The sequence below is a fragment of the Lepisosteus oculatus genome, chromosome 2 (genome assembly GCF_040954835.1).
Source record: "Lepisosteus oculatus isolate fLepOcu1 chromosome 2, fLepOcu1.hap2, whole genome shotgun sequence".
NCBI lineage: Eukaryota > Metazoa > Chordata > Actinopteri > Semionotiformes > Lepisosteidae > Lepisosteus > Lepisosteus oculatus.
In genome coordinates, this window is record NC_090697.1 from 71,442,744 (window position 1) to 71,457,892 (window position 15,149).

Sequence of the window (15,149 nt, forward strand, 5' to 3'; positions counted from 1 at the left end):
AGGTCTGATTGAATCTTCCAAATTGTGCCTTTTCTGTGGCCCTGCAATGGACTGGCATCCCATCCAGGGAAAGAATAGTTGTCTGTACTCAGTCTCCTAGGAGTGCTCCAACCTTCATCAGTACAAGCAACTTTCTGACATGAGATAGAGCGATGTTAGGTTTTCATCTAGAGGAATGGATAGAATGGGAGGTTTAGAGTTGGGTTTTTTAGAGAAATGTGCAAGTATAGTACTCCTGGGTCTGCAGATTCATCAGGAGGTGTTCTGACAAATCAAGAATGTGCTCAAAGCCTCCTCTTTTCATAATGTAAAAGAAAATGTTATTATCATATAGAGCATTTCACAGTGTCTACAAACCCAGTGATTATCCCCAAATAAGAAACAGAAGTATTGCAGAATTTCACTCCAAAGACATTGCGACTTCAGAGTTTCACTGATAGCTATCAGTTTCTTTTTCTAACCAGGGTCCATATGCATGTTTGGCAAAGAAAATGTACAAATAAATAGGGCACTGGGGATGGTAGCCCATCTAGCATAGGTTTCATTTGTAAAGAAGGATCATGAACAATCATCCTTTACAAACCACTTCTGACAACACAATGTGCGTATTCATTAGGAACCACACCCTGACAGCTTGCTGATTTATTGACCAGCCACTTAAAATAATGCAATAGCAGAGTAGGAAAGGCATGACTGCTTTCTTCCACCCCTTTCCGAAAGTTTTATGACTGGCAATGCTGCTGTGAGAACTGGGCTAAGGATAAATCACATGACTCTTTCAATGTTGAAAGATGTTTCTTAAAAAGGGCTCCTGTTTACAATTTTATTCATTTATTTCCTTTAAAAGAACTTCTTTTTGCAAGAGCCGCTCAGCTGAAGCATCAGCTTTTTCGATGATGCTCAGAAGGAACTGTTCATCATAAGAGCTGGAGGTCTCACATGTTAATCAGATGTTTGCTCCCCATGCCAACAGAAGGAAATGCCATGGTCACTAAGTCATTCTCTGCATCTTAAAGGTACCACATTATATATCCAGAATATGTTAACCACATATGTGTTACATATATTTAGGGTTATATCCCATTATGTGTATCGTGTTTTATTTTCTGCACTTTGCATCTGTTGGAGATTTTAAAACTCAGATACATTGCAGAATCTGTGAATAATGCCAAATGTGATGACACTATTTCTGGACACACTCCACACAAACCTCTAAGGCACTTCAAATATTTCGAATATTACGTGTCCTATATTGGCTATCATGTTTCACATATATGCTCGATCGTTATTACTATCTCCCATCTTATGTCTCTTTTGTATCATTTTAATTCTTCTGGTTCTAGCTGTGTCTTTGATAATCACTGAATTGGAATGTTCCTGAGAACCAAAAAGCCACTTTATAAAGAAAACATAACTGAGAAATGTGACGAAACAAGATGAGAGTACTTCCGATCTTTCCATGGCGACCCTTAAAGAATAAAAACTATGCCACTAATCCCAGTACCTTTTCATACTGTATGTGATTGGGTAGATTTAAGCGACCTTTAAATTAAAACGTAGTAGTGTACTCTGTCCTCCGCATAACTCATCGCTTGTATTATAAAAGGTCTGTAACCCTTACAACCTGGTTAAAATTATTATAGTTGTATTGTGATAATATATATATAAATATTTTTTTATCTCGAAAATGTTTCACCTGTTGCAGATTACACTTCCTGTGGGTTTTTTCAGAGATAGTAAAGAAAAAAAAATTGCGCAGTTTCCACTCCTCGTGCGCTGTCCGCTAATTCCGCCACCCACTCACTTCTCCACAATACCATCACATCAGAAAGAAAGAAGACATCTCCGTTCCACGGTGCCTCAGAATTAAAAGTGCAGAACTGGATGCATTGCCCTATTCTTTGAAGAAATGCGAAAACTAGAGAGAACAATATTTCCGAAAGGAAAAAATGAAAGAAAATTGCTTTTTTTTTGCTCAGGAAAAACCATTATTAAATAAGATTATCTTGTCAAGTAGAGAAACACCGCACTTCCTTGTATCAAACCTAAAACTAAAACATTTAAGAACTGGATACTACTTTATTGACCAAGGTTACAAGAGAACTGTTAAGATGACAGGAGTTCTCGACATTTTGCACCTATTCTGACTGCCTTATACGCTACATTTGCAATGCACACAATTTGCTGAGGATTCGTGAATATTACCTGGGGAAGGTTATTGGAGTTGCACGGCCCTGGTTGCAATTGGTCTGCAACAGTGTTTGTGCAACAATTAAACCTTACTCCCTTAGCACTTCCTGATGATGCGTCTGCGTCGAATCATCTTATACTGTAACTCATCTGGCTGCAGAGAGGGTAGAGATGAAACACGCGAACAGGACCTACAGTATATGAAACCACGGAGAATCTGAAGCAATAAGAAAGACATTTAGCATCAGGAAAGCACAGAAGACATATGACCTCGCCTGTATGATGTCATTTTATCGTTGTTTCCCCCCCCCCAAAATAGTCTGAAATTGTTTAAATTTGCCATTTTTGATATTAATACAAAATTTTGACATCTTTACAAAAAACATTCGGGTTTAAATATGATGGGACATCTCAAATGAGGACATTAGATTTATTCAAAACTTTAAGAGGTCATCATGCAGTTATTTTAATTTCTCTATATATATTTTTCTAGAAAGTGAGAAGAATTATCTAATCTTTTTTAAAAGACAGACTGTTTACAAAGCAGCGCTATTTAAAACGAGTTTAGTATATATGAAATTGAAAGACCCGAAAGTGACTACGTGTATCTAGCAAAATGTAACATCTGGAAAACGAATAATACGTAAAATAAAGCGCCTGTTCATTGCGGCTTCCCAGAAGGAGATAACGTGGACAGTCTCGAGTGTATGCTCATTTTGTATGCATCAGTTTGACCTCAAAAGGAAGTCATGTTTTACGGTGTGTATAGTTAAACTGGAATTACAGCGACTTCGTTCAGAACGCTGCAAGCACAATCTAACCACTGCACATATTATGAAATGTGTTAAACTGCTTTGCTTCGAAAGAGAGAGCACGGGCTTCTGAATACAGAATTATTCGTATTTCTTTGTAAATCAATGCTACAGTACTTGCCCACAGAAAGTTATAAATGGAATTATGTAGAAAAGCGAGCTTGTTATATATATTAACTTTTTCTTGTAGTCGTTTTTAGGTGAGAATCTGATTGTATCTTCTGTTTAATTTATATTCCATTGCTTGGAAAGATAAAGGATTTTAATGACTTTCCAACAACCTCCTACAGTAATGTGAGAGGCAGCAGAGCATTAAAGGACTCGGTGGACACACATATGCTTCAGATTTATGGTGGAGCAAAAAAAACTTAACAACTGCTTAAGCAAAATGTGGAAAATGTCCCCTTCTGTCTTCAGTGTAAAGTTCTTAGAAGTGAATTCAGGATATTCTCAACACTTCCTTGCTTTTGAGGTTTAATCATTTCTCTTTTCTTTTTTCTGTCAGTATTTTTTCATCCCCTTGCTCCCAGATTTTCTCTTCACTGAATGCGCCATAAAATGAAGGTGAAGTTGTGCTCTTAATTTTGTATACAGAATGTCAAAGTCATTTGACAAATGAGGCGAGTCCATCTCTTATTAACCATACGGCACAGTTTATTAGATTCTAAAAAGCGTCCATCGCAGGAAACATTTCAGACAAAAGCTGTCTTCCCAAAATACGAAGGTTAAGAAAAAAATAAGCTGAAACTTTATTTTTTGTGTTTGGGAAGAATCGCTGACCTTTAATTGCATTTTATTTGCATCCACATATTTCAAATTTCTTTCCTTTCTCCCTCTTTTCTCTTTACAGTCCTACATGTTGGTTTGTGAGGTCACTTTAAATTCACTTTATCTTTTACAAGATGCAAAGAGTACTGACAGCCTTCATCCACTACACCGAATAGACTGCTGAACTGCAATTCGGTAGTTAAAATTCCACAAATGGGAATGTTAAATGGGGAAATTGGCAGTATTTTCCATGTTTTACATGAGTGCAGCAAAAAGCCAGGAAGACACCTGCCAATTATTATAGCACTAGCAATAGGGCAGCAATGAGGCTGAAACTTCACAGGTCTTCTTTTTCTGTACATCTGGTCAACATCTGACACACAGTGCTTTAGATCAGGTTGTAACTCATGGTTTAAGACAGCAGAGAAAGGGTGGTATTGTTGAAGCAAGGACATTGAACACAGGGAAACAGGGGACAGTACAGGGCAAGGCTTCTAACCAGTACTGTGTAAATGTCTGCAGAACAATTACCCATTATAGCAGCCCTTCCTGTTCCTCTTTCTCCATGTGCCTCTTTTTTGCAGTCTCGTGCTTTTTTTTTCCTCATTCTACAGCATTTTAACTCAATCCTTAAACATCACACTTTTACTTGGCGGTCTGCAAACCTGCAGGGTGTATTTCACTCAGATAAACTGTACTTGGTGCAATGAAGCATGTGAAGCGAGACTGGTCTTGAAACCGGACAATGGAAAAAGCAAAAAAAAAAACAGATCCCAGTCTTGTTTTCAAAAGCTTCTTCTCAGTAATAAAGCAAACCATAAAACAGGGAGCCTTATGGCAAGCTCTGCTGTGCACCTCTAGTTAAGAGAGTGATTCTATGACTTACAGTACATCCCAGCCTCTATCAATTGCTCCTATAATATAAAGGACAGTATCAGTGTGCAATTACAGCATAAAGTAAACATTTTTACTGTTTTTACTGATTAGGAATGGTTACCAGCCACAGCATGTGACAATCAGAAGACAGGACACACCCATCAGATCCAATATAATTGCTCTAAACCATACAGAAGACAAGGAGCTCATTGTATCTGGCTCCTTACCTGATAGAGGGTGGAAAGGAAAGGAGAACAAGGTGGGGGGTATTATGTGTTGGGCTATGTCCTTTCTTAGAGTTTGCTGAAGAGCAGCTTGACCAACAGCACCCCAAGCATGAGGGTGGGGCTGCAGTGCAGGTCAGAGCCCGCATTGCGACCCCCTTGGCTGGCACTGCGGCCCTTGGGCGGCCCGTTGCAGTCATCAGAGAAGCAGCAGTCCATCTTAACGCCCGAGTTGCTCTGGTGCGCTTTGTCGCAGAAGGACTTGTAGGAGCAGGACTTCATGACGGTGTCTAAAAACAAGCCACGACAAAAGCATTCCATGTTAATAAAAGACGGCGTGGAAGGAAATGAGGCAGAAGACACCAGGAATCCACTTTCTGGCCATTTCCTGGAGTGTCACATGTTAAACACCTGAAAGCAAAGTCTTGCTTCAGAAGGAAGGACACTCTTCAAAGGCTAATGGGCACAATCTAGTGCTCATCACTGCGTAGTGCAGGGATAGTCACATATTGTTCCTTCCAATGCATTTTACAACCCGTTATAGCCAGATCCTTAAGCATGTAACATCTGACTTTCAAACAAGTCAAATAATGAAAGAGTCGGGTAGACCGCAGTGCTGTAGTGGATTGGATTAGAAGGTCCAGTATTTGAATGCCTTGCATTGTTCCAGGTAAAGTGCCTCTATATTTTAATCATTTCTCTCATGTTCCTTTAACATGTTAACCGTGTAATTCCCATAGTTTGAATGTTATTGTTACCCGCAAATTGTCATCTAACCCACAAATTGTTCCTAATGCTTTGTATAAGTGCTACTTTCAGAATGTCAGCCATTGTTTTAAAGAAATTGTAGTCAGCCTTAAGAGACATCTTGATTTAGCCTTTTCAAGTTTTAACCCTTTGTTTGTCAGACCAGCTCCATGATCTTGACACTTGTCTGTATTTTGTCATTGTATTTTGGTTTTGTATTATATTGTGTGCTGTACAATAGCTTCTACAATATTGTGATGGCTTGTGAACAGAGACCAGTCCTTATTAATCTAATCCTACTATAAATCTAGAGGCTAATCTAAAGAGATTTAGAACATTTCTCCTTTTAAACAGACTTTAAATCACTAGATATGTGAATGCAAGGAGAAGCCTTCTTAAAAGGTGTTACTTGCAAAATGAGAAAATTTGTTGTGTTAAATCTTTGTTTTCAGTCTAAAATATTGATTCTGAAAACTGTCCAGTAATCTGAACCATAGATGTTACAAGTGAATATTATAGACTAATACTAACCTGATTGCTATCTTATCTAAGAAAATCAGCTATCATTTGGTACATTTTGTATTCGTATTAATTAGTATTTGTAATTAAAAAAGACCAGAGGTTTTTTCATTGTGAAGTACTGTAACATCCAAAAAATTGTGTGCAATTTCCTGTTAGTCTTACCTTCGAGAAACAAAGACCTGCTAAAGATTTTGATCATTTAAAAAAATGAATAAGATTTAAACCTCCCTTAATATAATCAAAGTGATCCATATCACATTTAAGAAGCTAATGATCTGTAGCTCTGAAGAGAAATGTTTGTGCGAAAGTGTTATATTTCTGATTTGTCTTTTTATTTATACTTTTTGAGTGATAACTGAAAAATAAGTAGCAATCTTTTTTAATCATTAGTGTTAAGTGATATGTTATCAATTAAATCATTTTACATGTTTAAAGAAAGAAGTATTAGAAAGCTTCTTTAAAAAAGTCCTAGCCTTCTCTAACATCACTGCCACATAAAAAGGCATTCATTTTAATAAAACCATAATTAATTTTAGGGCTCTGAATAGATAAAAAATGGGTTAGACAGAGGGTTAGGTTTGGTGCTGTTTCTGGAGTATTTATTTTAAATATACTACAGCTTTGGAAATGTACCCAGGTGCATAGTGGTTGTTCCTCTACTGACAATATGTCTGTCTTTTCTGTGGGGAATTACTCAAGGTTATGTTAAAGCCTTTGACTTAGTGCCATTGGTCTATCAGCAACCACAGTCTGAAGCTTTTGCTTGTCACTGATGACCACATCCAGCTAGCTAGGGCTAGCTAAAGGGTTAACCCCATTGGAAAAGTGTCCTTTTAACCTCTGCCATTTCCCCTTGGCTCCGGTGAGATGGTGATTTCTCCTTGCTCTTAGGAGTTAGATGTGTCAAAGTGATGTGGCTTTTCTGAAAAGCCATTTCAGCAGATTCTCAGGGTTCACATGTGGAGGGAGTTAGTGTGGGCTTAGTAATGAAATATCAATGGCACAGTCATGCTGAATCATTCTTTCCCAGTAAGTCCTCCCTCAGTGAGAAGCAGATCTGGTCGAAGCTATTAAAAGCATTGTGGTGACATTGAAACTTGGACTAATCAAAAGCCTTAGCCTGCAGGCCCAAGAGTTGAACAGGTTCCAGATGAAAATACAGAGTGAGGCATAATCTTCTGTAACCTCCACCATCTCCTACATACATTAAGAAGGCATGCCTGGATTTCTCTTCATAAATCTTGTGAGTGGGGGGGCATTTAAAAACAAGCAACAATCATAAGAAGCTTTCAACCAAGTTACCCCCTAAGCCCAAATAGAACAGTACAGTTCACGTACTGTATGCTGATTATCGAGCATAAAAAGAAACGCAAATCTAGATTAACCAGATCGCATGCATAATAAATGAAATGCATCTGATCTGATATACAAACCTACATTTGACACTTAAAAAATTTCAGATGTTCTCCGTTTTCTTTTCTTTAAAAAAAATAAGTCTTCGGGACAGATGCAAATAAAACCCTCTCTGACTTTTACAGTGATCAATCAACTGAAATATGTATACAAAAAGGGGAGTACATTTTATAACAGGAAACAGTAAATCTCTGAGCATGAGACACATGGGACAAAAAAAAATCCAAACTTACAAAATAATAAACCTTGGATTTTGGACAAATACCATTGTGTTTTATACAGTAATTTGAGTACTAGAATGATACTAGCATAGCTCTGTTTGGCAGAAAACGCCCCCATTATTAAAGTATGTACAGCCATGCTACATTTTTTAAATCTTATTCTCAAGATCATAGTAATTATGCAGAATAATAACAGTAATTTAACAGTACTTCCCTGGGGTATTGTTTTGCATCTGTTGCATGTCTAATAAAGGAAGGACTCCACACCCTAAGGATTCATATTTTAGACCGAACCTGCAGGTTATATGACGGATATTACCACTATCTGTAGAACTATACAGGAAGAATGTAAAATAGTCTGCATACTACTGTCACCTTCTGGGCTCAGGCTACAATTGCAACAGGGAGATGCTTTTCCAGTTACATTAAAGTCTTCATAGTTGAGTTTCTATTATGGCATTACTGTGCAAATAGTCTCCAGCTGGATGAATACAGTATGCTCCTTCAACAGGTAATATAGTTATTGTATGACACAGCTAATTTCCTGTCTATTTACTCCTGTAAATAGGCCCTATACTCTTTTCTGTTTACGATACATCAGACAAAGGCCAATGTTTTTCCACTTGTTGTTCTAACATTATCGACATATGGAGTTACTAAGAATCAAAACACTCCTAATATTGCTCAATTATAACACAACAGAAGACTTAATGTTATATTTACAAACATTTGTGCAACATTTGGCAATTAGCATTAGCTTTGCTGACACAACAGTTTTACGAGGAACATAGAGCACTGCTCCATATTCCTCTCTGAGACACAGTGGCTGGGCAGGGGACTCCAGCCTGTTCTCCTTATACTTACTGGGCCCCGTGATGGTGGAGCAGGCATCTGCATACTGCGGGCAGTTCTGTGAGCCTTGCCGGTTACATTCCTCTTCGTTCGCCGCCACACAGGTGTGGCATTTCAGCCCCTCGCCTTTACAAACCGAACAAGAAGAGACAACTGATTTGACACTAAGCAGAACAAGTCATGTAATGATTCCGCATGGTTGAACAAAGGGGATCCCACCACTCGCTGCCATAAAGGGAAAAAAAATCCATATCCTGGGGAGAGAACAGGACGTCATCGGCAAACCACAACAGACTGCAGAATGCTTCAAGGTTTAGCAAGCACTCCAACCCCACAGCATACTGCAAAAAATATTCAATATATTGAATCGATAGTTTATCAGGCACATACTGTACATTATTTACATGTTAAAGACTGAGCAGAAAGGTTTATTGATTATTTTGAGAAGGACATTTTTGTGTTCTCCTCAGAATTCCGAAGCTTGTTTGGATGACCACAAAGGATGTGGTCAGTACTGGGATGGGAGACGCCTGTGATCAGATTTCCGCTGTAAGTGTTGTTGGTGGACCAGTAGGTGGCGCGCTTCCCTAAGAACCAAAGATTCTGGACCAAAGCCCCAGTATGGCAACATGTGACACTGTACTGCGGTAAAATGCAATCTTTCAGATGAGATGATAAACCAAGGTGCTGATGACTTGGTGATGCACAGTTTGGAAGAGAAGGGGTGTTTAAACTGACAAAGGTCTAGACTGCACAAAGTCACTACACAGACCCAGAACCATCACATCACATCTTATCCATCTATTAAATTACAGTACTACAGCATGAAAAACCCCAGGAAAAAATATCCCATGCATGACCAGAAAAACTAGTTCGACTTCTGAATGAAAATGCTCAGAGGTCATTGAACGGTACAGACAACATGTTCTTTGGGCCGAGGAATTTCTGAAGAGTGGCAGCACAGTGAATGCTGGGGTCTTTTATTCACTGTTGAATGTCATTCAGTTGCCCTTGACAGACCTAATGGAAAACAATGTGTGTGGAGACATCATGGTGAGCAATATACTGTATTACGTTGTTCAGGCTAACCAGTGGAGTGATGAAAGTGGAAAGAAATATCCTTAAACACAGGAACATCTCTTGTGCAGACTCAGGGCAACCTTACTACTCAGTGATATGTTTAGGAACTTTTACAACATCTTCACCCATCATTCCTACATTTGTCATTCCTGCTTTTCACAAGGTAATGTCCGTTTTGCACCAAGACAATGGGAGTTCTCACAGTGCTAGGAATACAATGGCATGGGTTCAAAAAATGTTGTTGAGAGCTTGTCAGGGCCAGCTTTTGTCTTGACCACAGAGGAATATTTCTGATACTATCAATTAGATGGAAGTGCACACGAAGAGTAGGAGGATATCCCACAGGAGCTTGTCCAGGCTGTTCAGTTCTATGTGTTCACACTGCTAGGGCTGTGTTAATGTTCAGGAAGGTTGTACCCAATACAATACTAACTTTTTGATGTTTTCATTTAATAGTGCTTTGAATTTTTTTCAATCTTTGATTGAATTTTTTTGCTCTCTTGTCATATTATGATATCTTTTTTTAAACGTTTGCCTAAATCCTTTAGACTTCAGTGTTGCGTTACTGAAATGCATGTTAAATGCAATGATAATAAATTTAAGAAATAAATAATTATTTTTGAGAGAGATTTTTATAGGCTACATGATTAAATAATTTTAAAAAGTATTTAAAAAGGTTATCATTCCATTTAGTAATGTTATACATTTAGTAAATGCAGCCTTTAAACATTAAAATATGACTGTAATAAATCTGTAACAACGTTATAAAAATAATGTGCTTATTGTTTAAAGTCGCCCCCTGCTGGATATCATTGTATATCAAGCGAGACTGTCAGAACTAGGTCAATTCTCTGCCTCAGGTTTTGATTTAAATATTTTTAAGAAAGCCAATTACAAGATCTAAACATTTTCTTTAAAAGACCCAGCTCTGAAATTCTTTCCTTCTTACTCATATGTGTATACTGCAGTGCTAATCAAAGACTTTCTTGTCTTAGACATCTTATTATCAATGTTACAATACATGTCATAAGCGTTAACAATTTATTATAACTGAAAATTCAGGTAAAATAAATTAAACTAGATGTTTAGCAATCTTTAATTCACACTGATCAGAATCTCCTAAAACATGAGGTATTATAGTTGCTTTTATTGTACATAACAATTACCTATCAAATCTAACTTAATTATTGTCAGGTAATTATTGTTATTAACAGTTGTTTATCTATCAATTTTTGTTTCTCTATTTTAAAACAAAGTGTGTAATAGTTCAGTATACAGTACGACTGTCAAACCATATTGCTCCTGCATTAAGTAGTGAAAACACTGAAAAGAGCAAAGCACTGCAAAATGTCTAAGCCTTTTACACAGTGGTCTATATGTACATATATAATCAATACAAACACATGAGTAAACTAGAATGAATCTACTGACTGTAGAAATTAAAGAACTTAATCAGGATTGCTGATTAAACAAATTTCATGTTTCAGGTGATTCAATATAAAACAGAAACAGTACAATAATGGATAAAGTACAACAATATACTTTGCACAATTTCAAACTATTGTGCCTTTAGGCAAAAATAGTTATCTTAACCACAATTAACAGGATGAAACAAAAATATAGCACCCAATACATACAGTATCTAATGGAAAAAAAGTAATTTAGATTCAACATTTCGATTAATACAGAATACAGAAAATGAGAATACACTTGTAATTGGATTATTTTTTGTCATTGTTGTATTCTAAGATGACATATATAGTAGTGAGATACCAGGTTCAGTCTGTTGAGTTTTGAAATCAGTTTTAAAAAGCATTTAAGTAAGAGGAGCTGTTGAAGACAGCACCATATACTGTATCTACACACCTACTGTATACTGCACTAGTTGTCTCCTTCATGAAATGTATCTGATACAGAATTAATAACATATTGTGGGTTTACAGTTAGTGATACTTTGAAATGTACATGGAAATTTAATCTTTTTTTCCTTTTCCTCTGGACATTTCCCCTTTTCTGTAACAGGCTGATTTTTGCTTTACTGACAGTTTTAAAAGATTCAGTATTTCTAAGTTGACAGCTTGAATATTTACTGTACTCATGTGATTACTAGCCAGAGAGTAAGAAGGCCTTAGAAATAATGGGGCTTTTAGTTTTTGTATACAGGAAGTAACAATGTTTTGTCATTTCTAGAAAAAAAAAACATACTTTTTGTTGGGCTTTTATACCCTCTTTTCATGAGCTGCAAATGATATTTAAATAGTTGATGGAGCACTTTAGAGAGAGACAGGCTGTGCATTTAAGGAGTGATTGCACTGGCCTGCCCACTGTAATCGATTATCATTGGAGCAGCAGGATTCTGAGTCTGCCGCTTGAAAATAAATGACTAGCTCACTCCTTAAGAGAACACACTCCTCACTTAACAGCTTTCCATTCTGTAACAAATAATCAAATACTCACTCTGGACTGCGATGGAGGCCAAGACTAGCAAAACCAAGACCGTCCTCATAGTGCCGATAGTCCTCTAGCCGAATGCAGCTCAAAATGAGAAAAGAAAATACTGTCTGGTATTAAGGTCTAATTACTAAGCTGCTTCCCGTCTGAGGAGATCAACACTTGTGGATAATGCACTTATGAGGCAGTGTTTAATACTAGATCTTCCCTATAGATAGGCCTCACAGGTGTGACATGAGGGAAACGCCGGGCTTTCATGAGAGCAGCCTGAAGGTCTTTGTGAAAAAATAAATGGCACTGTAAATATTTTGATCGTTGTTTTCTTAAGTGAAAGCCAGACCGTAGTTTTGCAGTGTACAAACCCATATCATCTATACCTGTATATCTCCTGCATCACATCTTGTATCTTGGCTTTATTAATAATTCAAGACATTTAGCATTTCAATAGCATTCTGTAGCATATTATCTCATCTGATCCCAAAGTGCTTTACGTACTGTATAAGAGGAGACCCACTTAGACCACCACTATTGTGTTGGGTTCATATTATGCACCAACAGCCCCACTATGCAGCAGACTAGGTGGAGAAGTGAGAGATTAATTCACCATCTTAATTAAGCGCAAGCCTAAAGTGGAATTTAGCCAGGACACTGGCATAACACCCCTATTACAAACAGTGCCAATGGATCTGTAATGGCCCAGTGGTCAGGACTTCATTTTGACATGAGTAACATACCAATCCCTCCCTAGAGTGGGGGTAACCCCAGTGTTTTTTTCCACACAGGACGTTTTTGTTTTCCTCTCCTCTGTGGCCACATGGTTGACTACTGGTGTGAAATGTTGTCAAGTGCTGTATAATGCTGTAAACTGCCCTGTCACAAACTGTTACAGAGGGCACTGTAGCAAATGAAGATTGATTGATTGATTGATCGTCTTTTCCAAAGGACCTTGTCCCTGTACTGCACCCTTACTGGCGTGTTGGATTAGATTTCATTGTGGTCTAGAATGAAGAGTGCCACTTCTGGTATACTGACACTACCAGCAACCTGGTTTTCCCTGGATCATATTTACTGTAGCACCAACCACGCCCAGCCTTGCTAAGCTTATTACTGATGGGATCAGGCTAGAATATGGCAGCAGTGCGGTCAAAAATGATTAGCCCTCCTTTTGCCAAGCTGTTGGAATATAATAACCAGTGCTCTGATTCTATTAAGTAAACCAAAAAGTAGAAGACATTGAAGAGTAAACAATAGCTTAGAATTTTGTGAGGCTTGTGTTTGGTTTTGGTTTGCAACTCAAACTAAAAAATGAAGCAACACTAAATTCTTATTTTTTATAATTTTTTTATAAATCTTGGACTTCAGAATGTTTTCCTTAAAGTATCCCTATGTTAGGTGAAATACTTGCTTTTTCAAATTATATAGCGGGTTGGTGGGATCATAGAACCAAGGAACCAATGTCAAACCTCGCTAATTTATTAATATATTCCTTAAACATGACCTTGGAACCATGAGAAAAATTACAAACAAGAGAATGCATATGGGACCACCAAGCCCATTTAGTAGTTAACCAATCTAAGGATCTCAACCACAATCTCCAACTAAAGGAAGCCAGGACTAAAGGAACTAAAGGAAGCTAAGACTGCTTAGCAACATCCAACAATTTATTTTGTAAAGAAGTGCCTCTTGGTCTTTGTTTTAAATATATGTCCACATAGTTTCCTGCTGTATTCTCTACTCTGAAGTACACTGCTTTAAATTTGTTAAGGCCTCAGAGGAGCTGTGGACATACAATGACTTTGAGAATTGATTTGTTTGTTATGCTTACCAACCTCTTTTTTGGAATCGATAATAAGCAAGTAACATATTTTGCTGACCACTGTGCAGTATTTCTTTAACACAGGACTAAGTTTAGTTTCCTTGTATTTGATCTTTCTTATGAAGTGATCCGGACTAACACGTTAATAAGTGCATTAGCTCATTTCCAATCTCTGCATAAAATCGATTGTTTCCACAGTAGAGAGTACTTAAGATTATTCTTTTCAAAGCTATATTTATGGACCCGTCTGGTTTTCAGTCCCCTGGTGAATGTTTCCTTGACAAACCAGATTACACTGCCCTTTCTCACAAGGGTAATCTCACTCATTGCTCATTACAAATTGTCACTAGCTTGACATCCACTTGGTGATTGTCATATGTAATTATTCTTGAGTGTAAGAGGATTCTATGACAGCCCTGACCCCAGACATGGTACGATAAAACTAAAACCTTTTTACATACACTCTGCAAAGCAAGCATTTAGTGTAAAAGCTATAAAATTCATTGCAGCAACTCGGAAGGAAATACTTTTTCATATTTCCATTCTCTTTTTCTGTGTAAATGATGTTATTACCCTGTTTGGGATTTTGTTATTTTGTCTCTAGATTATTATTTAAGAGCATGAGACTCTTTTGGTTAGTAATTGTTAAATGAATAATTACCAACTACCAATTACCATTTAAGATTCTCATTCACCTGTTCTTTTGATATATTTCCATGGAAACAGCTTCTTTGGCCACTTTCATATGATAGATGTGCCAGAGAAAATAGCATTTTATGGTAACCCCTTACTGTACAATACTGATGCAATTCTCCTTGGTATATTTTGTCACAAATCCAACAAAAATTCATTAATGAAAATTAAATAATGTAATGATGTGAATGACCTATACCACGCTTTGAGAAATCTGTAGAGAACAACAGCATTGATTGCTGTAGTCATTGAAAATAACTGTTTTTCAGTAAAGGTATATGTAATTACAGTCCAGCTCAAATATACTTCTGATGGAACTACTACTTATTATTCCAGTAGACATATTAAAGTAATATTCCAGTAGCCCTGCAAAATATTTAGAAATACACATGCAACAATACATGAGCAAATTCATTTTACATCAAGTTGGTGGTTTACAGAAAAACAACTAAATAAAGCACATATTACAAGCAGATTCTGAAAG

At 37.2% G+C, this 15,149-nt stretch overlaps 1 protein-coding gene across 2 annotated transcripts; it reads right to left on the reverse strand.

The window, feature by feature from the left end:
* Nucleotides 1-4,396: 4,396 nt before the first annotated feature.
* On the reverse strand, nt 4,397-12,320 carry LOC102695119 (activin receptor type-1C). Of its 2 annotated transcripts, none has more exons than XM_015346763.2 (3): nt 12,163-12,320; nt 8,638-8,778; nt 4,397-5,160 (listed from the first exon to the last, which is right to left on the reverse strand). In XM_015346763.2, the coding sequence occupies exons 1-3, from the start codon at nt 12,209-12,211 to the stop codon at nt 4,940-4,942; spliced, it is 411 nt and encodes a 136-aa protein (XP_015202249.2). In that variant the 5' UTR covers nt 12,212-12,320; the 3' UTR covers nt 4,397-4,939. The 2 variants fall into 2 exon arrangements, with proteins under 2 accessions (XP_015202249.2, XP_006625562.2); XM_006625499.3 differs by having other exon boundaries at nt 8,638-8,751; nt 12,163-12,317.
* Nucleotides 12,321-15,149: the final 2,829 nt, after the last annotated feature.